General features: G+C 38.3%; 1 protein-coding gene across 7 annotated transcripts in view; it reads left to right on the forward strand.

Moving 5' to 3' along the window:
• LOC117210322 (F-actin-monooxygenase Mical) overlaps positions 1-25,677 on the forward strand; it is a 110,785-nt gene that overhangs the window by 28,780 nt on the left and 56,328 nt on the right. For 2 of the 7 annotated variants that reach the window (XM_033453251.1, XM_033453253.1), the window contains exon 1: positions 4,215-4,333. The exons of 1 other annotated variant lie outside the window; for it this stretch is intronic. In XM_033453251.1, the coding sequence (XP_033309142.1) occupies positions 4,244-4,333 (90 nt within the window). In that variant the 5' untranslated portion in view covers positions 4,215-4,243. Of the gene's footprint in view, positions 1-4,206; positions 4,334-25,677 lie in introns of those variants that run through there. 4 more of the 7 variants (XR_004488090.1, XM_033453246.1, XM_033453248.1 and 1 more) reach the window with 4 other exon arrangements.

The following is a 25,677-nucleotide window of genomic DNA, read 5'->3' on the forward strand; positions in this document are numbered from 1 at the left end:
ACAAGGTATAAATGACTAAATATAATCATAAAATTGTTAAGACGCATAAGATGTTCGACATAAAAATTACGTTAATAAAATCATTCTAGCAAATGTTTATGAACAATGTATTTTATAAGCTACGATGCATGTCGTATTCGTTCGAAGAACTCTTTATCCGAACAGAAATACATTTCGATTAAAAACATGTTACAATCGCTATAGCGTGCAAATTGTAAGAAATATAAAATATAAAATTGCAAGGATACAAAGGAGAAAAATTAAAAGAGAAGCAAGTAAAATAAAACAAAAATAAAAATACAATTTATTTCTACGCTTTTTCGCAGACCAAAATTCCTCGATCGAGACGTTGCTTTTAACAAAAGCAGGCCAAAGTAGCTCGCAACAACCTTGTTTGCCCAGATTCATTTAACAGTCATAAGGAAACTCGTTCGATTCGTTGTTGGACGATCGTTCGACGTTAGTCGAGACAGTCGAGACACGCAACAGAACGTGTAATGACTAATGACTAGCGAGAGTACCAAGTCTCGAGCGCATTATCTTTACCTTGAGTCACGGAATCTTTTTGTCTTGCTACTGTGCCAGTCTCCGTGAAAACGTTAATTGTAAGTGGTTTAACAATCGAGAGTGAGAATGACGGACGAGTTGCGAGCGAGAGAAATATCCGATCGAGAAAATGGCCTTTTAATTTTTCTTCGTGCGAATCGAAATGAAAAATGACGAATGAAACGATGATCGAGCAAATGTATTATTAAAAACATCGTCGATCGATGTGTTTTAAAATCGGTGACACCCACGCTTTCCTTCCAAGTCGTTCTTTTATCGTATAATCGATCATGTGGGCGAATGGAAAATTTAACGATCGCAAACAGATCGATGGACGAAGGAAGCTTGGCGAGCCAATGTGTGCGCGATTGCTTCAGTTGTTTCCACTGAAACTTTTTCAATCGCACGAAAGTTTGAGATTACGCGGAAACTCGATTTATTATTGTAATTGCGAACGATGTTCTTTCCATGTATTTAAAAAAGATATCCAGAATGTAGGGTTTCGCGTATATTTGTTTGACTCATTCTGTGAAAGACTAACGAGAACAATGGCTGGTTTTTTTATACTAAATATTTCTTAAAAAATATTAATCTATCGATTATGTTTTATAATATAATTATGTGGATTTTAATGGCTCTTTTATATTATATCCAGAATATAGGGTTTCGCGTATATTTGTTTGACTCATTTTACGAAAGACTAACGAGAACAATGGCTGGTTTTTTTTTATACTAAATATTTCTTAAAAAATATTAATCTATCGACTGTTTTATAATACAATTATGTGAATTTTAATGGCTCTTTTATATTATATCCAGAATGTAGGGCGTATATGTGTTTGACTCATTCTATGAAACAATAACGAGAAGAATGGGTGGTCTTTTTTATACTAAATATTTCTTAAAAAATATTAATCTATCGACTGTTTTATAATACAATTCTGTGGATTTTAATGGCTCTTTTATTTTATATCCAGAATATAGGGTTTCGTGTATATGTGTTTGATTCATTTTACGAAAGAATAACGAGAACAATGGCTGGCTTTTTTATACTAAATATTTCTTAAAAAATATTAATCTATCGACTATGTTTTATAATATAATTATGTGGATTTTAATGGCTCTTTTATTTTATATCCAGAATGTAGAGTTTCCTGTATATGTGTTTGACTCATTTTATGAAAAAATAACGAGAAGAATGGCTGGTTTTTTTATACTAAATATTTCTTAAAAAATATTAATCTATCAATTATGTTTTATAATATAATTCTGTGGATTTTAATGGCTCTTTTATATTATATCCAGAATGTAGGGCGTATATGTGTTTGACTCATTCTATGAAACAATAACTAGAAGAATGGGTGGTCTTTTTTATACTAAATATTTCTTAAAAAATATTAATCTGTCTACTTTGTTCCATAATATAATTCTGTAGATTTTAATGGCTCTTTGATGAAATTGATTAAAATATGTTCTTTTAAATATCATATATGTACATATTTTTCTAATGCGAATTAAATTCTTAGATCTTTTTAATTTGAAAAATATCCAATAATACCTAAGGATTAAGATCGAAATTCATTTTTTTATTTTTACGAAATTTCTATTTATCGATATCGTACCATAACTAACAGACTGATGATGATGTAAAAAAATTGTACTTCACGTTCTAAACGAAAATAACGAAAACGCAATCGTCGAATGTTTTCTAACAAAGTTTCTCAACGAGTCTAAACTCTAAACCACCGAATTCGTAGTATAGGTATCCGCGAATGCGTACAATATCTGTGCGAAACAAAGATCGAGAAAATTTTCGAACAAATTCGTTTTCCATGGAAAAAGTTCGAATTCCTTGGTACGGTGTTATTGTAAGAGGAAAAGGAAATTGCAAAGATTGAGATTGAGTTTTAAACGATGACCGAGCATTACGTAACACGATCCGTGGAAATCTTCTAAGAAGGTAGAAATAAGCTTGTGCGGTGTAATTTGTGATGCAGCAATTCGTCTATACGTTACGTTGCAATAATAGTAATATCGAACGAGGCTACTAATTTCGACCGCAGTTGCGAAAGTCAATAATTTACTCGGCTCGTATTTTCCGCTAATTAAATATAATTCCCTCTCGTTGTATTAAAACATTTCGCAGCGATATTAAATATCGATAATAAGCTTGGATTATTTATCAGTGACATATCAACGGTTATTTCTATTCTATTAGGAAAATAATTCCATTTTTATACGTTTTATCAGCGATGTACGTTGCGACAGAAATAGCAATGGCAAATATAACTCTACGAATGCAAATGACAGTTGCGCTTCAACATTGAAATGCATTCGCAATTTTTATGCGATTTTCTTCATCGGCATGCGTTGCATCTGGCAACTAATTACTTTGATTACGAGAATTTCATTGTTTTTACGTAACGTTTAAAACGAATAGACGAGCCGATGTACGCAACAAATTGATTCACGAAATATTTCCTATCTTCTTTTCAAGTTTATTTAGAAACAAAGTATTTCACGATCCCTAGATCGACGTTACAAAAATTCTTAATTCTCGGGAATCATCGGAAACCTGGAACATTTAAACAAACATACACGCGCTCGATTTACTTCCAAAGTTGACCTGTTTTCGGAAATAAGAAATCTCTTTTGAAACACGTTTGTTTTAGACTTTCCATTTATCTTATCCCGCAGAATCGCCTCTTTCTCGTGCTACGCTTTTTCGGGATATCCAGTGACTCATTTTACGATCAAATTTCGGCGTACCATCGGTAAACGAGCTCTTTGTTAAAAAAAGAACAAGTGAGCCAATTCTGCAAGGGATCAGTCTATTAAACAAATAACGAAATCTCGACGTATCGTTATTTACTCGATAAACGACAAAGAAACGAGAGGAGAAACGACGAATCGATGCATTAACCGACATATCCTTCGTTCGAAGATGATAGAAAGTATTTGAAATTTTTTGAATTTATTTTTGAAGCAAGTTGAAATTTCATGGCGAAAATTGCGATGCTCAAATAGGAATTTTTTAAATTAAAAAAATATAGACGTATCTGATACCTTAAAAATATATTTGTATAAAATGTAACTGTAATTGGAATTGTATAAAAATGATTGGAAAGAATATCAGAAGCTATCGAATTAACGAAAAGATGCGAGATTTTCATTTCTATTTTATATCGACAGAAATTTTAGTTTTACTTCGACTTTCGATTCGCTTTCGATCATCCGAGTGACTGAGATTTAAAATCAAACGATATTCGTAGAATCTGCTAGTACGAGTCAATAGAAATTTCCTTTTAAATTCGAATGTTCAATTCGTAGAAATCTAAATTTTACTTCTGATATTTCGTTACTTCGAATTTTACTTCGATATTTCGAAATTTCAAGATAATCGACGCCCCCAGCGTTCCCCAATTCTTCCAACGAGAAAATATAAATTCGCTCGAAGCACACTGGTCGATATCGAAAGGATCGTTGCATCACGATCTCTCGTAGATCGTCCAGTGAATCATGTTCCGCATTTAATTGACTCGAGCGCGAATGCTGCGAGCTACGTTTAGATGTAACTTCAACGCATCGAGAGTCCGGAAAAGACGGAAAGAAGACTAACGTGTTTCGGTTCTATTTTTGCCAGCCGAAAGGTCTCGTATTTCTGACGTCGCATGGCGTGGAGTGGTAGTTCCATTTGATGCAACAACCGTTTCGTCGACAGCATCGAACTCGAGAATTTGCGACCGAGAAGGCTTCTCTTTGCGGTGAAATACCTGTTGATAAACGGGTAGGTTCTCGTTTCTTTTCGTCTTCTTTTTCCTTCGTCCGTCCATTTGGATTTCGCTGGAAATTGGATAGCTTCGAGTCTTTTTCAACCAACGCGCAGAAAAATCTTATTAGCAGAAAGAGAGGGATAGATGAAATGCTAGAATTCTTTGTTAAAAAATGTGGAAACATAGAGACGCTAATAGACCGGAAAAAAGAAAAAATAGATTCTTTGAAAGAATAGAAAATTTTCATCGCTTTCGCATGGCTCGATCCTTAACTGATACAATTAATATTGCCTTGGCAACTAAGCGATCGCGGATTTTGTCATTAGGTGGTATTGATCAATCCGCAATCGCTTACTTGCCAATCCAACATCTTTACCATACACGTTAAAGAATTTTTTTTGTAAAAATCGTCCCTAAAAATCACTATGTTTGTGCTTCGATGTCGTACCGAATGGCAGAAACGTTTTTTTATAAATGTGCAAAAAGGATTTGAAAAGTAGAGTATTTTTTAGACGAGTTATGGGATTTCTTGCGGGATTTTCCACGATGCTTACTACGTTCGATAACATTTAAAGATATAAATTCTGCATGGAAATTTTATTCCTTTTATATTTTTATTTTTATACATTTTTATACGTAAATTCTTTTATGGAAATCGACGCAGGCTCGTACAATAGCTACATGCATATTCTGCTGTTCTTTCAGTGGCGTCTCGGAAGCCAGCAACGTACTTGCAAATATTCTGAAAACAAAAATGAAATCGAATAACACGGAATATTTTTCAAACACGCTGCATGGAACATTTTATCGAAATCTTTTCAGTTCCCTGTCGACTGCGTACATATTTTCCTATCTTTGTACCGTTATATAAGCACACGGGAATCTACTCGCAAATATTCTTCTATTCGAAACAATCCCGTCTTTTAACATCATAATGTTTCTATTACGCGTACAACAAGCGATGCACGGCAATGCAAACTATCGATATGAATCATTCGTCGAAATAAATGATCGCGGAGCAGATTAAAAATAGCATTGGTCGACAAAGTTCACGATAGAACGTTCAATAAGAGGAAGTCTTGTTTCCATAGAACAATTGTTTGTACGCGTTATGCGCACGCTTGTATATTCGCTAAGTTAGATATATCCGTAGAGATTTTAATAAGGCGGAGCGTGTGTTTGTAGATTTGTCGTACGGACAGCGTAGCTATCAAAATAAACGAGCAAGGTTTACTCGAGTTAAGCGTACGTTCGAAGATAAGAAAATATTTGTTCAATGAACGTGTTTAAAAATCTGCATGACTCTATCGACCGTGCGAATATCGCGTTTAATTATTCCTTCGAGTGCCGTCTTATCGTTTATTAAACGCTAAATCATTATCATTATCATACGTAACATGTTCTTGGTTCGTCGTATCTTTTATCGTAAAAAAAGAAGAGACGTTGATACAATTTCGTAGCGCGATAATAAAGAAGATTAGGTTCGATAAGTTGAAAAATGTACACTTTTGCTCAAAAAGTTTGACGCGTGGTAAAATTTCATAAAGAAACGACGATAGCTATTCGTAAACATTATTCTTGCGTATTATTGAAACTGTGATTAAAGCGTGGGATTTTCTACGTTTGCAGGAGATTCGAAGACGCAAACACGCGCAGAATACGCGAAAATATACACAAAAATATGAAAAGCACTGCTTGAGATATTTATTATATTCTTATTATATTCCTTCGTTTTATACGGAAATAACGGATGCACGACATTTTTCGTTTTATATTATTCCATCGAATTACGTATGATCCATTTTGTCCTATCAAAATAAAGATCACGACGTTCGACAGATTAGCTTTCGTGTTTGTACAAAGACGCGTCGTTGTAAAAGACGTGTCTGTTAAAAGAAAGACACTTCTCGGACAACCCAATAAAACAACTTTCTATGTATAATCTATAACTTCTGTTTCGTTAATTCCAAATTACAAATTCGTTAGTTGGAAATCAGATTTAGAAGAATATGAATTTCCCTGAATATCAACAACCTAATGATCAATTGTACCAAAAAGTAGAGGCTGGATATTAATTGTAACGTTCTTGTGTCTGAGAAAGACGTAAGAGAAACATTTGCTTTGTCCAGAAAGCAAACAGCGCTCCAGTCTTTTAAACCGCAGTGTATATGTTTGCGAAAGAACGAAATTTTTCTATACTCCATACATGCTAGGTTTGTATAACAAGAAAAACATGTTTAAGGAAGATAGAGACGGTTTTCGAAGGATAAGCTTGTCGAGGTTAAGCGTTTCATTCGCAGATTGCTAATATCTTCCGTCAAATGATTTTTTTACCATACGACGATAGATAACATCGAAACACCTTGCAACGTGTTAATTGTTGCAAAGTATAACGACCTTAAATACGGATTTATGTTTCTTACTTCGTTTATCGAAATATGGAATGAATTGTTTCTCTCTTTCTTTTTTTTATCTTTTGCCTCGTAATTTTTCGACGTTAATGTCATTAATGTCGATCAATCTTTTAATCAATATTCGATCAAACCATAGGAATATTATTATTCCAGAGTACTCGGTTGATATTAAAGAAAGAACCGTTTGCATAGATGTTGTTTCGCGTAAAAGCTCGAACGTCTCGCGTAATTTCTGCGTTTTCGATGAAATTCGCTGTCAAATCACGGTTCGCCAAAAATAATAAACAAACTCGGTCTTTCACAATTTTACAAATTTACCAAACGATGGCAGTCGTCCAAGCGTTTATCTTTTTTTATCTGCCTACGTTGGCGTAGTAATAATTTCTAACGTCCTGTATTTCAATTACATTTCCTATCTTCTGGATTTTCACGTTACGTCGTATCAACGGTCTTTTAAATTTCCTCGTGATCGATCGTAGGTGGACCGGTAACGATATCTAAATTCTTATCGATTCGACCAAAGTCGTTCGTATTGCATTTCCTACGTTGCTATTTTCCATCAAATTGTATCGTCTTTGTCGCAACTAAGCAGCTACGTTTCGCTTTATCACGATGCAATTTCAAACTTCATTTATTTCGTTATAGTAAATATCGATCGTATAAAGCAGAAAATGCTTACGCGTGAACTTAACCGACTGTGCGAGCCAACTACGCTTTTATTTCCATTTTCTTCTTGCATGAAATGGATTTTAAAGGTACATTTTTATACTTTAAAGGAGCCATAAATTTAGAGCGACTTGTACATTTTTCTATAATTGCAATTTCATGTAAATTTCGCTTGGGAAATTCAAGCTTCCTTTTTCTATCTTACGTACAATTAAGAACTTTTATTTACGTACGTTGCACGCTAGCCTTCGATGTTCCGTTTCCATTGCACGACGTTCGTCGATACCGCGCAGCATGCAACGATCGCGAACTAAATTAAATTGAATTTGGTATAAGAATATCCGCTGTTATACGCTCGTCTATTTGCAAGCAATCGTTAAAATTCTCTCTCTCTCTCTATCTTTGGTGCTATTTAAACATTTTTATTTCCACGCATTTCGCGTCTTCCGTCTTTTGTTTCCTTTAAATCGCGTTCGTCATTGCGACACAGCGCGAGTACTTCGATTATTTTTCAAATCAACGCGGTTCCAAACCCGGAGTTCATCGACGCGGTAACTTCAAACCCGCGTTAATCCTACTATTAACAGCGATTCGTCGTTTCTCTCTTTATGTAATTGTAATTATAGAACATAACGGTACAACCAGTTTACGTGTATGTTGCATTAATCGCGTTATCATGGAACAAGAAGTGGTCGATTAACAACAAGACGATTAGGCTTACAACTTTAAACTTTAATCTTATCAGTGCGAGGAATTTAATATTTCATCGATTCAGCTGCTAAACGCCACTCGTAATTTTCTTCGTACGTTTGAAGCTTGTCCAGCGTATTTCACTTCGTTACTCCTAATTATCCTCTAACCGTTTTACCTCCTTTTATCCAGCCTTCGGTTAATCGCCGATGAAAATAGCACGATTTCCATAGCTCGAGCATAGTTCATCGACATGGCGAATTTACGTTCCTCTTCGTTGCTTTTCACGCCATTGAAAATCCCTATTTCTATGCATTCCGCGGCTTTTATCTGTTTCATCGTCGCCGTGCCATGTTCTAAAAACCGACATTCATTTACTACACGGCCACTTAAATTCTAGAACAACCAATTTTTCTTAACGCGCGTACCTGGATGTTCTGATGTAAATAATTATAATTAACGCGATGTGGTTGAAATAAAATATATTAATATATAAATATATATGTAATAACGTAAATCCTTTGGGTAAATCAGACGATCAATCGTGGAAAATCGGGAGAATCGATTTTCCGAGTTCTAAATTGCCGTTCTTCTCTCGTGATATGATCTATTCGGCAAAACGATTGCCGGTAAAACAAAGCAAAAGTAAAAACGTCGGTTGGCGGGTAGTTTGAGTTCTATAGAATTCACACACAGACAGACGGACAGACAAACACAGCATACACACACAACAAACACACACAGACAGACAGGAAAACACACACAAACACGCACAGAGAGACACACAGGCAACACACATACAGACAGACAAACACACACAAACACATACACACAGAGACACACAGACAAACACACACACAGAGACACACAGACAAACACACACATAGACAAACACACAGACAGACAGACAAACACACATACAGAGACACACAGACAAACACATAGATAGACAGACAAACACAGACAGAGACACACAAACAAACACACACTCAGAGACACACAGATAAACACACAGACAGACAGGCAAACACATACACACAGCAGACAGACAAACGCACACACGGAGGACAGACAAACACACAGGCAGATAGACAAACACACACAGAGGACAGACAAACACACAGGCAGATAGACAAACACACACATACAGACACACACAGCCACATACAGACAAACACACACACAGACAAACACGTACACACACACAGACAAACACGTACACACACACAGACAAACACGTACACACACAGACAAACACGTACACACATACGCAGCAAACACACACACGCAGACAAACACATACATACAGACAAACGCACAGACAGACAGACAAACACACAGACACACAGACACACAGACAAACAAACACTCAGAGACACACAGACAAACAAACACTCAGAGACACACAGACAAACACACACACACACACACAGCAGACAGACAAACACACACGTAGAAAACACACACACAGACAAACACACGCGCATATACACATATTCCTATTTTGATCTCGATAAAAGTCAACGTTTGTTCTGCCCATGACTATCCATAAATTTTTAGTAATTTTAAGAAACAGACCGGTAGCTTTAGCGTCGAATTCGCGTTAATTCAGCCATCAGCGATCCTTTGTAACTCTTCCTCTTACACTTTACGTCGAGTTTATCATCAGCGAACGACAAACTATCCTCGATTAGTCCGTAATCGATAAAATTTGCAATTTCGACGCGTGGAATTTATATCTCTATCGATCCAGCTACTAAACGCCACTCGCAATTTTCCTCGTGCATTCTAAACTCGTCTTGCTCCTTCCACTCTCGTACTCTTAATCATGCTATATCTCCTTACCTGCTTCATCCAGCCTTCGATCAATCCTGGAACGAGGCAATGCGACTTGAAGCCGTAGGGTTCATCGACTCGACGAATTGAAATTTATATACATCGCTGCTTTGCTTCTAAACTATGCAAAAGTCGTTCAGCTGTATTCCTTATCTTTCGCGCGATTAGAGATTTTTACGTCTTACGTATATCGTCTTTCGAGTTTTCATCTTCCAGTTTCATTGAATCTTACGTTTATCGTTATTTATCGCTATCGCGGCAGAAGTTTTTAATTATTCCAGGCAGCGGCGTAAGTGGAAATAGGAAAACACGTGGAAACTGTCTTAGGCTGTTTTCTTTGCCTTTCGTACTCAAGTTCACCGAACCTTCGTCAAATCGGCTATTAAAACGAATGCTTACCATTTTTATTTCCACGCTCTCGTACGATTTACACCGCGTCAATTTCGTCGTCATCGCGATAATGAGTTTCTAATCGATCTGAAACCCACGTACGTACACAGCCGCAAATTAAAGTCGAACGTGGTGCGTAAAGAAAGAACTCGTCTCGTATTATCTGCTCGCAATTATCCTTCTTTCGTGCGAGGAGGACAAATCGATTAATCCTAAAACAGAGTAACGCAAAAACAATGAAAAACGTTGGTAGGAACGCGCGTGTCCTGTCTGTCTGACCTTGTTTCAAAATTACACCCATTCCTGCCACCCAATGATCAACGACCGCTTACCTTCGTAAAAGGTGCTCGAAATTGCTATCCTCGGTCCGTACGCAGGCTCGCAGTCGCCGTATCGAAGAATTTCGCGATCTTTCAAAAATTCCAAGCGTATGCCCGGTAACGCAGGCCGAGGAGCACAGCCATTTCGAGCACCTTGTACGAAGGTAAGCAGTGGCGAATTATTGAAACGCAGGAATGGCCATAAATTCGAAAGAAGGTCAGATGGCACGCACCTTCGTACCAACATTTTTCTCTCCTTTCTTTTTCCTCTTCTCTCTCTTGTTTCTTGTCCACCCAGTCGAGTGGGTTGCGCACGTTGCGACACAACGCCGCACGTATCGTACGAAACTGCGAGTTCGTCGACTCGACGAATTGAAGTTTCTATCGGGCTAGCGTCTGCACACAGGAATCGTTAAGACTAGTTCAACGTCTCGCCACTGCGGTGGTCTCGTTGCGGACGATCTAATTAACGGAGCAACAAACCCTGAAAACTCGGTGCAACGCACGCGGGAGAGGTCTTGCTCCCTCCCTCTCTCCCTCTCTCTGTCTCTCTCTCTCTCTCTTTCTCTCGTGCCGTTCGTGTTCGCGACGCGTATGCGTCTAACGAGGACAGAAAAAAAAAAAAACGAGGAGAAAGAAGGTAGTCTGAAGAAGCGTCGAGAGAAAGTCTATGGAAAAGCGTATTTTTGCGGCAACTCGCCGGAAAGCCTCGTTTTTCGTCGTTGAAAACCTGGTACCACGCGTTTTACGAGGTCGTTCAACGTCGTTGCAAGCCTTCGAGCGATAAACGCCGCCGTTTTATCGCGCGATCGTAATCCGACCTCGTTCAGAGGTGCGCGTTGTCCGATTCCATTATTATATTCAAATTGACGCGATGCAAAATACTTCTATCGTTTATTTACGACCGCTTAACTGGCGTAAGACTGCGTTAGCTGCGAACATTATTGCTGTTATTCGACGATGCTTCTTATTTAGTACGGTTTTACGCGCCAATTTTTCCCGATGCCACTTCGAACTGGGTAAATGGGTTATGGTTACGCTTACGTTTATGCTCACGATCCTCTTGTAATTACCATTTTCGAAGCACGCAAATCGATCGATCGGAACGTTGTCCATAGCTCGGCCGCTACACAGGCAGCTTCTTTGCCTTTCAGATTCCGATCGAAGCTGAATTACACATACGCTTTCCTTGAAATTGCCTGACGTTTTCAAAGTATATATTTTGTAGACACGTTGGCGTAGATTTTCGTGATCGACTGTCGCGGTATCGTGTTTAACGCGTGATAATAATCCAGTGATAACGCAGCATCTTTGTAAAATCAAATTCAAATTGAGTAGCGTCACGAGCTTCTTCTACTCTGTACGTTCATCGTGTGTGATACTCTCGAGTGGATTTGGAGTTAAGAACGATCGAAGATCGAGCAGCGAAGTAATACGTAAATTGTACGGCTGCGACGTCGTTGAAAAACGTATATAAAGTAGCTTACTTATATTTTATTGTCAGGATGAAACGCGGAGGCGTGGAAAAATTTGCATGATTTAAAAAAGGATGGCGTGTCACATTGTTATAAATACTTCGACTTCTGGAAACTTTTGAGAAACTTTATAAAATTCTACGATCTAAGCGGAAGCAGAAATTGTGGCAAAAAGATTGTTAACCGTCTTCCCAGTTAAAACGCATTAACGCGACACGGGTCCTTGACGAATCGATCCAACGATTTGCTCAGATTTACTTAAAAAATTTCGAGTAATTCGCAGTGTTTCGATGGTTTGATCAGAGTTCCCGAAACAAGGAAAGAATAGAAGAAAAGAAGGGTTTGAGATTCGAAGAAAAATGTATTTTTACGCGGATGACGCTCGTCGATGGACAACCTACGCGGCAAATGGCGATCTCATGCAAATATAGCGAATCCTGGGGAACGACTGGATGGTTATATTAGATAGGGGCTGGCGGACGTTTTACTGCGACAGTCTGAAAAGCGTCTCGACGCTCGCCAACGCCAGTCGGCTCCCTCGCGTGTTGCTAGGATAAAAACCAACCCCCAACGATTGCATCCAGTTCGATGAAACGTTCTCGAATTCGATGGATTTTCCATCGTCTGCGTCCACGAGGCATCTTCTTTATTGAGAAGAAAATCTCGCAGCTGGTGATTCGTATGGATATCTAATACGAGTATTTAATATCGGCTACGTGGAATGACGTTCTGCTGGATGTTCTGATCAATAGTTTGCAGCTGTAGTAGTTTTCGCGTATTAGCGAAGCTGACTCCTCTTTAGATCGAACTCAATGCTTTTTTCTAAATTATGAACGAGACTGTTTTAATGCGATACTTTGATCGTAACGTGGACGTTGAAGTTATTTTTGATTGGATATCGGGTTAGATATTAAAATTATATACATTCTACTGGATTATTTCTTCTTTTATGCGAGATAATGCGCGTTGTTCGATGGTACAGGATCGTCTCTTAAGATATTTTCTGCGAGTATAATTATCGATCGTTAACGCTTGCTGAGCTATTTTATATATTTTTCGAAAGATGTGACAATTAGGAAGGAGCGATTCTTCTCCGCGATAATTTGGTATCGTAACAAATTTACTTTTCAATAATTAATCGATAGAAATACTACGGTATTTAGTATAGTCGATACTCGTTCCATTTAGTCATTGATCTATTACAAATTTAAGTTATACGTCTTACACTGCAATACAGCCACTTTCGTCGTTAGTTGTTGTTTTTTTCTTATTATAAACAAATTTACGTAATGGTTTTCACTGGCAAACAGTGGAATTGCAGGTTGGATCGTAATAACAGACTTGTTTATAAAATAAACCACGAGATATTTATGAATATGTAAACCGCGAATCTTTGTGCATTCGTGGGAAATTCAAAGGCGCTAAAAGTATACGTAACATGCAAATATATGTATATAAAGTATTCAAAGGAAAATATTCCTTACGTTATGTATTTAGTAGGTAAAACGAATCTCGATTTTGTATTCCGTTCTTTCGGTTACGCCCATGGAAACATAAATTTCTATAAATTCTGTTTGCAAGCGATATCTCTTACAATTTAACGCAACATGAAGATCCAATACCCATCGAATTTCATGTATTTGTTAAATTTCGGTTTCACAAGAACTTGTGTACGTACGTTTCTCACCATGCGATTCTAACATTCGATTTCACTGTATTATCCACGGAATCCCAGTTTCGAGAACATTTTGTACGATGGATTTTAAGATGAAAATGCAATACCCATCGAATTTCATCTCACCATGTATTTGTTAAATTTTGGCTTCACAAGAACTCCTCGTGTACGTACATTTCACACCATTAGAATAACATTCGATCTCGCCGTATTATAAACGGAATCCCAGTTTCGAGGACATTTTGTACGATGGATTTTAAGATGAAAATGCAATACCCATCGAATTTCATCTCACCATGTATTTGTTAAATTTTGGCTTCACAAGAACTCCTCGTGTACGTACATTTCACACCATTAGAATAACATTCGATCTCGCCGTATTATAAACGGAATCCCAGTTTCGAGGACATTTTGTACGATGGATTTTAAGATGAAAATGCAATACCCATCGAATTTCATCTCACCATGTATTTGTTAAATTTTGGCTTCACAAGAACTCCTCGTGTACGTACGTTTCACACCATTAGAATAACATTCGATCTCGCCGTATTATAAACGGAATCCCAGTTTAGAGAACATCTTGTACGATGGAATTTGAGATGAAAATATAACACAGAATTTCGTCTGATTATCCTCAAAAAAAAAAAAAAAAGAAAGAAAGAAACATCTGATTCAGCCTCGTTACTCTCGTCACATCGGAATAACGTAGAAAAAGCAGCAAACGACTGTACGAATCTTTGCATTCGCCCATATAGCAACTGTAGCATCCCTCTACAAGCGCCAACTCTTCCAGAAAGTCACATTCGATCGACGTGTTGCGACGCAGCCGGGTAACGTCTCACGAATTCTCACGCACGGCGAAAGTTCACGCGAGGACAAGCGAAAGACAAACGCGCGAAACGAGAAGAAAAAAGGGAAAAAATCTGCTTGTCGGATGAGGAAGATGAACAGAGGCTCCACGGGGATTACGAAACGGGGATAGACAAATGAAAAGAAGAGGAGAATGGACGAAACAATGGGAGAGGGGTGGATCGATGGAAAATAAAGGGCAAAATAGGATAGGTGGATACGAGACGGTTTGAAGGGAGGAAAAAGGAGGAAGAAAGAATCGGAAGGAGGATGGGAGCATAGAAAGGAAGAAGGAAGATAGAGAAAAGAGTCGTTGGCGAAAGGAAGCCAAAGTTGTAGCATTATACGGGGGCTGACGAACGTTTTGTGTTGCGAGAGTTTGAGAAGCGTCTCGACGCCTGGCGCCGTTCAACGGCACCGTCTCTCCCTCTCTTTCTCTCTCTCTCTCTCTTCTCTCTCTCCCTCTCTCTCTGTTTGTCTGTCTATGTTCTCGGACATATAAACGCACCCTCGTCTCGGCAGGAGCTTTGTCCTGGGAAAGGAGTGACGTCAGCAGCAGAAATCGCGCCACCCCATATAAGCGCACGAACACGACTCGCGTTCGGCAGAGGGAACATTAGGGAGACGTACCAGCCAAGGACAGAATCTCTCTCCCGTTTAACGAAACGTACAAATATAATCGCCTCGAATCCATCGAATCGTTGCTTATTGTTAAAATATTAACGATTTTTTGGCCCGTTCCTAGGGCAACGAGATTCTCTGCGAGAGACGAGGGTAGGTTTGTACAGGAAGATGGACGTTTTGGTCCGACTCGACCAAAGCTCGAATTTTGGCTTTGGGAAAAGCAATTTGGCTCGAAGAGGCTTCGATACATCATAGTTCGATATATACGTAGATTGTAAAATTATAGAAACGATCGCTGATAGTTGGAAAGAAATCTTTGCGCCTATCTTTGGTCTCGTGAGATTCTCAGGTAAGGGGTAGGTTTTTAAAAAGGAACGAGTATTTGGTTTTAACTCGAGGGCTTTGATATGTACGCAGATGGTTTTGAAATTGGAAAGATTAGCACTGGCGATTGGAATTAAGTTTCTGAGTGGGGTTCCGAGGCAAGGGTAGGTTTCTCAGCGAAGAAAGAATGTTCGCGTTCGAATGTGGTAGCTTCGATACACGCGGATCGGTTTGAAACGAAAAATCCTGATTAAACGTCAGGATTATCCAGGATCAAATCCTGATTATTCGAGTTTTCATATATCGTCGTGTATTTTTCATCGTCTATTATTAACTTCTTTGTTTATTATTTGTCGCTCGTGATGCATATCTTTCAACTTGCTATCTTTTCTCTCTTTTCTTCTTACCTATCGTCGTACGGTAACGTAAAACGACGATTGTCAAGCCACGCGAAGCATAATAACATTTCGTAATCAACGATAATAATATCTTACGACCAAGATATGTTGGCAACATGTCGTCACCAGAATATTATATCTTGCGTATCGGTTGATAATTCCTACTGTCCAATGAAACGAATATGAATGAAAAGGAGGCGAAATTTCGTTTCACAATCTGATCCACCGTTTTGATCGATTTGCGGTAACAACGTTTCAGCTCTATCAGACGTTTAATTGGCGATTAAAAGCGCCATTTATTGTCCTTTTATGGAATCAACGGAATATAAGCTTAAATTATCCGCCCTACGCGCCTATTACCGTTCCAATTGATAGCCTATCGGTTTGAAACAGACTTCTTTATACGACTCGTAATTTACAAATGAATTAACTTAAAGATAAGGCAGCGATTTTGTGTAATTCGACAGCAGGTATATAATTACCAACGTCGATTTTATCATTAACTTTTTAAAGCTACTTTTATCGTTTTATCATATTCCATCGTGACGATTATTAATTACAAGGAATAACATTTTCACGGATCCTTTTCTTCCTAATTTAATCGTTATATCGCGTTGAATAAACGAAATTGTACGAATAGTGCAATGAATGCAGGTATTCGCGTAAAGTAACGACGGAAAGTCCCTTAATTTTAAACAGTTGATATTTTTTACCATACAAACGTCGAAATTCTTACCAACGAGAATACGTATCGCAATAACAAAGCTTTCGATCGATATAAACCTTGTCGAAAAATGGATTCTTCCTATTTGTGTCATAGAAAGATATGAATCGTTTAAAGCGATGGATTAAGGACAATACGAATACTCGAGTGATTTACTGTACATCTTTGGCGAATGTTAACTACCTATTCGATGGAAAACAGTAGCTGTTGCTTGGAACTCTGGCGTTTTATTTATGCATACGTTAACGGTTAGCTGGATAGCAAAGGGGATCTTACGAAACGGTGGATTACTCATCGGGACAAAATCTGAAAAGCCCACCCCGAGTCTGATTCACCAAACTGCGAACTTTGCTATCTAGATAAACGTTTTTAAGACATTTATTACGTCTAGTGCTTAGCAGTTAAAATAATGCGCCTGGTAGGATCGTGTTGACCGGCGTTGGCTTCCCTGTCGTAAAACCGAAAATACGTCATTCTCGCTTGTTCTTATCTGTACACGTTGCACGTTCCACCGAAACGCGTTTAATTTACGAGGGAAGCATCTCTTGCACTCGAAAATTTTCGCTTCGACGTTCCTTCTGTTTTCGATTCTTCTCGACGTTTACGAAGAATTTCTGATCATTAAACTGTTTTAACAGTACAATTGCTTTAACGACGATAAAAACGTAAAAATAGCGCACAGATCGAAGTGGCTTTTGATCTCTCAACGAAGACCGAACGAACAATGAAAATAAAAACCGTGAAAATTAGAAGCACGCGTTTTTATCGAAAGATATTTTCAATTTCTCGAACACACACGCTCGTGCGTCATTGATGGAATTTCTTCCGATACTCGCGAACATGTGTTCGTAAATCAAGAGAACAGACGAAGCGAGAGTTTCTCGACGAAAGCGTTAAACGCTGACACACGAGAAAGCAAACGATTAATTTGTAACGATTATTATTAATTTGTAAACAAATTAGTTCAAACTATAGTTATATCGATGCAGAATATGAGAATCGATTCTTGCCATTCGACGTTGAACGAATACAAGAACTTTGAAACGTCGATCACATCCTTTCGGTTTGAATTTTCTCTGCAGAAGAAATTGATCTGCGCGAAGGCAAGTTCTCGGTATAGAAAGCATTTCTCGGTTAGCTCGGTACGCTCGAACCCTGTGTCACGAAGCAACTTTTGATCCAGTTCCATTCGGTTCGAGTCAAAGCGGCGATTAACTTCTCCACGTACGTTAACGCGCGATAGTCGGATTAAATTATTTAATTCGCCTGTTAGCTGGGTTAAACGTGCCTTCGTCATCGACATCGTCCAATCAGACGAAGAAAGATTCTTATCTAATTACCTGGCTGTCGATCGGAATTTTTATCATTGTATGCTAAGCGGCTCGTTTTCCCGCGTCCTTGCGCGTCTTACCGGCAATTTAACGCGATAGTTTGCATTACTGCGACCCGTTCTAATTACGGTGGCATCGTTAGGCCTTCGTGGAACCTCGTACATTCCCTACGGATGATCGCGTGAAATTTTCACCGTGGCAATTATCCGCAGTTACCAGAGAACACAACGCGTTACTCTCATATCCGTATACACGCGTTTAAACGACGTTCTATTCCGCTGTTTTTGTCGTCGATGCCGTTCGCATCAAAGTCCGTGAGATCCGGTTTTCTTTTCCCCGTTTCGAACTCTTTTATATGCTAAATCGTTCTATAAAACCTTGCCTCTACATTTGGTCATTTACGACGTTTACTAACGGTGCATCGATGAGTGGTTTATTATTTTCCGAAGGACTATCGTCCTACTTCGACTAGGCTGCGATTCGAGTCGATTCGTTTCGATCAACAACGATCAGCATTGTTCTCTGTCGACACAGCCCCTCGCGATTTATGTCATTTCGTTTTCATCGGATTCGACTCTCGTACACCCTCGTTCGCAAGTATTAGGATACTTGCGAACAATAAGGCACAAGAATTGTTTGAGAATTGTTCGATTTTTTAAGAATTAGCCCGTTTGGAAGTTTGAACCGCAAGAAATCTCTATATAGAGTGTCTTGCTTTTGATAATGTTGGAAGATATTTCAGGAACAAGTTTAAATGGAATTACGTTCTTTTTAACACACCACTCGATCCAGCTGCACATCGCCCAGTAAAAATTTCAAAGCACATAAGAATTATTTGAGAATTGTTCGTTTAAGAATTAGCCCGTTTGGAGGTTTGAACCGAAAGAAATGTATATGTAGATTATCTTGCTTTTGATAATAGAAAATATTTCAGGAACAAGTTTAAATGGAATTACATTCTGTTTAACACACCACTCGATCCAGCTGCACATCGCCCAGTAAAAATTTCAAGGCACATAAGAATTATTTGAGAATTGTTCGTTTAAGAATTAGCCCGTTTGGAGGTTTGAACCGAAAGAAATGTATACATAGAGTGTCTTGCTTTTGATAATCTTAGAAAATAATTCAGGAACAAGTTTAAATGGAATTACGTACTTTTTAACACACTACTCGATCCAGCTGCACATCGCCCAGTAAAAATTTCAAGGCACATAAGAATTATTTGAGAATTGTTCGTTTAAGAATTAGCCCGTTTGGAGGTTTGAACCGAAAGAAATGTATATGTAGATTATCTTGCTTTTGATAATAGAAAATATTTCAGGAACAAGTTTAAATGGAATTACATTCTGTTTAACACACCACTCGATCCAGCAGTACATCGCTCAGTAAAAATTTCAAGGCACATAAGAATTATTTGAGAATTGTTCGTTTAAGAATTAGCCCGTTTGGAGGTTTGAACTGAAAGAAATGTATACATAGAGTGTCTTGCTTTTGATAATCTTAGAAAATATTTCAGGAACAAGTTTAAATGGAATTACGTACTTTTTAACACACTACTCGATCCAGCTGCACATCGCCCAGTAAAAATTTCAAGGCACATAAGAATTATTTGAGAATTGTTCGTTTAAGAATTAGCCCGTTTGGAGGTTTGAACCGAAAGAAATGTATACATAGAGTGTCTTGCTTTTGATAATCTTAGAAAATAATTCAGGAACAAGTTTAAATGGAATTACGTTCTTTTTAACACACCACTCGACCCAGCTGCACGTCGCCCAGGAAAAGTTAAAATTACAATATTAGCCGATAAAGTATTATTTCAAATTTAAAGGCGCACAAGAATTATTTGAGAATTGTTTGTTTAAGAATTAGCCCGTTTGGAAGTTTGAACCGCGAGAAATGTATACATAGAGTGTCTTGCTTTCAATAATGTTAAAAATATTTCAGGAACAAGTTTAAATGAATTACATTCTTTTTAACACACCACTCGAACCAGCTGGACATCGCCCAGGAAAAATTAAAGTTGCAATATTAACCAATAATGCATTATTTCAACTTTAATTTACGAAATTTAACGTATGAAAGACGAGGATGGTGACTAAACGGTATTCTTATGTTTACGTTGTCTTCGTGCTATATTCATAGCTACGATCTATATTCTTGAACTATATTCATATTCATTCACAGTTTATGTTCATTCACCGAGACGCTCAATTACTATTTTAAGCAATTTTAATATTTATATCGTTAGATTCGTGGCATTATTGTTGTTGGTTGATTCGTTGTACTCGTTAGAATATTCTGTCTGGTTCTTTGTGGATTTTTCCACAAAGTTTAGATTAAAGGTCGTAAGGTGGAACGCGGTTGTTTGTTCGTTGTTTCTCTATAATTTATCACGCGTAAGTTTTACAAATTTCTATCGAATATGCCGAATTTGAATCCGACTTGAATACAAAATTCTCACTGATTAATCGTTTCACTGGTGATTCCAATTAAATAATCGCGAATTACGCCAGATACGTAAATTTGTAATATTCATCGTTGCTATACATCGATCCATCCGAATTATGTCAAAACAACTACGTGTTTAAGTTGATTTTACGTACACGCGTAACAATTTAAGTATCGGAGTAAGTGCTGTTTACCTTCGACGATGAAAAGTAACAAGCGACGATGGTATTAGATGAAGTTTTGTTATTTAAAATTCTAGAGATAATTTTTTTTTTTTACAATCGGAATTCTCGTCTTCTATTATGCTGGCAACTAAGTGATCGCGGATTTATCGATACTATCTAATGCCAAAATCCGCAATCACTTAGTTTCCAGCCCAATGTAATAGCAATTTTCCGTAGTAAAACGATGTTTATGCTTATAGACACAAAATTTACAATTCGTTGCAGTGTCCGATTTCGATCGAAAGAATCAGGAATTAACAATTACGACAGGCTACTCGATACCGGTGCAATAATATAGAAATAAAGTAGAACAGCACGGTGATAAATAAAATAGGATTGTACGTAGCTTTTCAATCACGCGACGTTAGAGAAGGTTAACGAACTACTCGAGTATAATATTTTAGATATCCGGCTTGTAACAAGAGGCTCATGTAGGTCGCTACGTATTATCGAATAAATTATCGAAGATCCTCTACAAATTGCTACGTGTCAGTCTTTTTGTATAGTTTATACGAGTATTAACCTAGTTTATATGAGTGGAACGAACTCGCTGTATGTAAGTGTAATTAGCTTCCTTGTTAATTAATTAGTGCTATTAGCGGCTTGTATCGTCTCCCTTGATAGCTGTTTGAACCCTTTAACTACGCAGTCCCGGAGAAAGTCGAATCGTCGAATAAACCGTCTATTGAGTTGGCAACTAAGTGATTGCGGATTTTGTCATTAGGTTGTATTGACAAAATCCGCAATTACCTAATTGCCAAACCAATAGACGGTATGAAAGAGTTAAACGGCAGAACCCAATACAATAAGATTTTAAACATCATACAATTAATTATCATATGTCTGAGGTATTTTCATACGTATGTAATGCAATTATTAATATTTATTTCTTATAAGAAATCGAAGATATATATATTTCTGTATTGGATACCAGGAACGCAAGAAATCTCCAGGATAACGAGATAATTATTTCCTCGATCGTTCATTTTCAACCGATTCACGTTATTTTACTGTATTTGTAAAAGAGTTAGAACGAGTCCTGTCCTCGACAGTTGTAAAATCATTCTCTTCGCGTGCAACCAGGCTGACGGTCGATGAGCCATAAATTTAGAATCCAACGATCACGCGGAAAATTTGAAAATTTACCATTTCTTTGCATCTTCTTGCGCGATTCAACGTGTACTAGGAAAATTTTACAAGTTGGAAATTCCAATTTACCATCGTTGATGGTCGTCTCTCGTAGAAACAAACAGCTACAGGTACATTTTTTGAATGATACAAATCGGTTGATCGCAAAACAAACTGCTCGTACTAGTTCACGAATATTATTAGCTAATGAATCATTATCCGAGAGAATCTGGATGACTCGATCGCCTAACTTTGCCCCGCAGGTACGTACCTGCAACGTTAGTCTTTCCACGCTTCGCCTAATCTCGACTCGTTAAAATCTATTAGCTTCAACCAGCGACCCACCCGACTCATTCACCCGATTAGTTTCAGTCGTTAGCGAACAAGTATACAGGTAGCTGGAATCATGTCGCATCGATGACTATAATCGCTTGGTCGATGTCGGGAATAACGAACAACGCCCATCGAGATCAACGGTTAATTGAAACTCATCGCTTATGCAAAGTGGACCGCGAACCTAGGGGATGATATCACACGAAACAAGATGGTTTCGCGTTATTTTTAGATCGGATGACGACCTCTGACGGATCCTAAATCGTGAAAAAGCTGATTATAACGAGACATCAGCTTGTTTCGCTTCATCGTACTTGTCTCCGAGACTTGCACGAAACGATGAATAACGAGCATAGTTACAAACGATGGCGATAACTCGTCGGTCGTACGAGCTTGCGGCAAATCGTACCAAAGTGCGCGAAACCATTTTCGCAATGTTATTTTTTTTTTAGTTATTTTCCATTGTTCTAAGAATCTCGCTATCGTTTCATGCAGAGATTATTAAACCGTATCTTTTCGTATTTCGATATCGATCGGCAAATCGAACGAGACTTTACGAAATTATTCGTCGATCGTTATTTTTTCATTATCTTCTGTTACACTGAATCGAAAATATCAGTATCGCAAGATTATCAGCAATTCTGCAACGTTTATGCCCATTTATGTACAATTTGTCTTACTATTCTAGGCTTTCAGAAGATTGAAAAATTATTATCTGATACTTGTACCATCGACAGATATTAATAGATACAACGAATAGATATTCCTCGTAACGTAGCTACTCGTTGAGCTAACCGTTCGGAAAAACATTTCAAGCAAAGGAATTTATGAGCGAAACTTGGCGTAGCTTGAAACAACGCTATTCGTCTATGGAGGATCGATGGTAACGTTCAAACAATCATTCGACGCATTGCGTGATTTTCAAGTCGTCGAGATTGTTCAAACCTTGGAATCATCGAAATCGACGAAGAAGAATATTTCAGCGTATCGCGATATTCGTTTGCACGAATAACGCAGAAGGCTTATTCGTCATGCTCTTGCCACAAGAACTGCTCTTTCTCGCAGACGAACATTCACATCAGCCGCAATTACGATATCACAAATTTTCCAGATTTCTCCATCCTTATCGGTCAATTCATCCGCTTTCCAAGTAAGTACACGTATGCTTCTGAGCGAAGAAAGTGGTAAAAGCAGTGGTAATTAAGAGAAGCTATTGCACACAGAGGATTATGAATCATTCGATCGATCGTCATCGCGACAACAGAGATCGTGCCTTTCCCACGCCAAACAGAAACGTAAAACCGCAATGTGATAAGCGTTATCGCGCATCCTACTTATCCGGTGCGTTTTCCTCGCGTAATCAGAGCGAACCAGCCACACCAAATCCCAGTCTTATCGTTCATTTCGAATTAGCCCTTGTCTCTGTTCGGTTCGCGCTGCAAACAGGGAAATACCAACAGCTTGAGACAGTTTTATCAGGACTCGCGACTGCACGCCCTTCTCCGAAGCTTTCACGGTAAGAGAAATATCTTCTGTTCAACAGCAGGTACATACCACATTCCAGCATACTGTACGGGGTAATCTCGGAGCGTTAATTGCTTATCAAACTAGTTTTTCGACTTTCCGTCTCGCTGATCCAGCTTCGAGTTAGGTCCTCGAATGCTCCTGGTTGCCACGAGCTTCTTCAAGGATGCATATAACGTGTCGTTTATTTGCCATTTTCTCTCTTTCTTCTCCACTTTCTGCATCGTTAATTTACCGCGAAACCGGCCGATTGTATATCTGGATGGTTATCGCGAGAGCGCGATCTCTCGTAAATCTCTTTATTATCGTCGATTACGGATCTAGAAGAATCGGTAAAAGTTGCTCCTCTGAGCGTGACGTTCGCAAGATTCGTTTCTGCCGTGGTGTTCGTTAATGCACGACTGTCGATAAACTCTACCGCGCGTATTCCAGTATCTCGATACTTTCAAATTTTTGCAAATGCCTTGAAATATATAAACATACAAATATGTATTATATATGTCGCAGATGTAGGGACATCGAGCCTTTCTTTTGCAATTTCGCGAAGATCCCCGATACTTTGGTCTACTATTATTACAGCTGTTACTATTATTACTAGCTGATACTATTTATTACAGCTGTACTTGTTAGGGAAGTGATACATTTACACTGTACATGAGAGAGTGTGTGTAAGGGTCAGAGGGCGTCCAGGTCTTAGTTGAGACAAAAGACTGCCGTTAGAAGATTCTGGATAGTCGGTTGGCGACAAGCGTGCGTGCAAGACGTTCTTCAGAGTGTAATATAGATGTATAGCTGTTGTGTGTGAAATATAGTCAATTATTTGTATTTCCAAATCCTCGAATTTCCTTAACAGTACTTAAATAACAGAACTTAGAAGTAGTTGTCGCGATACGATCTGATTACGTTTGCCCGAGATTTGTGACAATGGGCTTGGGCTCCAGGTGACACAACTGGTCGCCGAACGTAGCCACGGTCGCGGGATGAACCTTTTTACCTAACAGAAGAAGTACCAATATCGAAGGACACACGCTGTATTAACGAACAAATCCAGGGTAGGAGCAACGTGGGCTCTACGCGGGTCTGCCTAGTAACGGCGCCTGGAATTTTTGTCGATATCCCTGATCAATATGCGATTGACAAACGTGATCGTGTCAGACTTTTATTCTTGCGATCACCTTGGAGAGTTTACACACATCGTCTTGTCAGTCAGTCAGAAAGATTCCGAGCGTCACAGCTAACGTCACTTTGTGTTTCAAAATATATTCTACTGTACAAAGAGTTTCCCCGTTGACCGTGGCTTCGTTATTGAACCTAAGATCATTGTCTTTAACATCTAGAGTGTCCAATCACCACGTTTAATTGTCAAACTCTGCTAAATCGACGTTTCTACGTATAATTGTAAATATAATCTCCATTGATCTCCATGAATCTCTAACGAAGATACGTTACACGCCCCTGAGTCTAACGCCAACCCGACATATACAGGGTGGTTGGTAACTGGTGGTACAAGCGGAAAGGGGGTGATTCTACGCGAAAAAAGAAGTCGAAAATATAGAATAAAAATTTTTCTTTTAATTTTTCCATCGAGACAACGATTTACGAATTAGGTTTCTCCTCGTCCACCTGGATACTCGAGATCTTGCAAATAATTTGCAACTGTAATAATTTACAGGTATATTTGGCGCGTAGTAAGAACGCGTACAAAAGAGAAACTGCTAAATCGTAAATAATCCATTTATAAGATAATATAGTGCTATGTCACGTACTATGATTAACATTCCGAATTTACACAGGGCAATTTTCATACAATTTTTACACTTGTAAGAAGTTGAAGCGCTTCGGTAACCGATGGCTCATACAACGACCAACGTGGCAGTCAAAGTGTTTTAACGAATTCGCATATTTACAAACGATACTTCGCGTCGGATCTTGTATAGCATATTCCTGTAAACAACTGGAATCAGTGATAAAACGTGCGCAGTATT

The sequence above is a fragment of the Bombus bifarius genome, unplaced genomic scaffold (genome assembly GCF_011952205.1).
Source record: "Bombus bifarius isolate JDL3187 unplaced genomic scaffold, Bbif_JDL3187 scf7180000008199, whole genome shotgun sequence".
Classification (NCBI taxonomy): domain Eukaryota; kingdom Metazoa; phylum Arthropoda; class Insecta; order Hymenoptera; family Apidae; genus Bombus; species Bombus bifarius.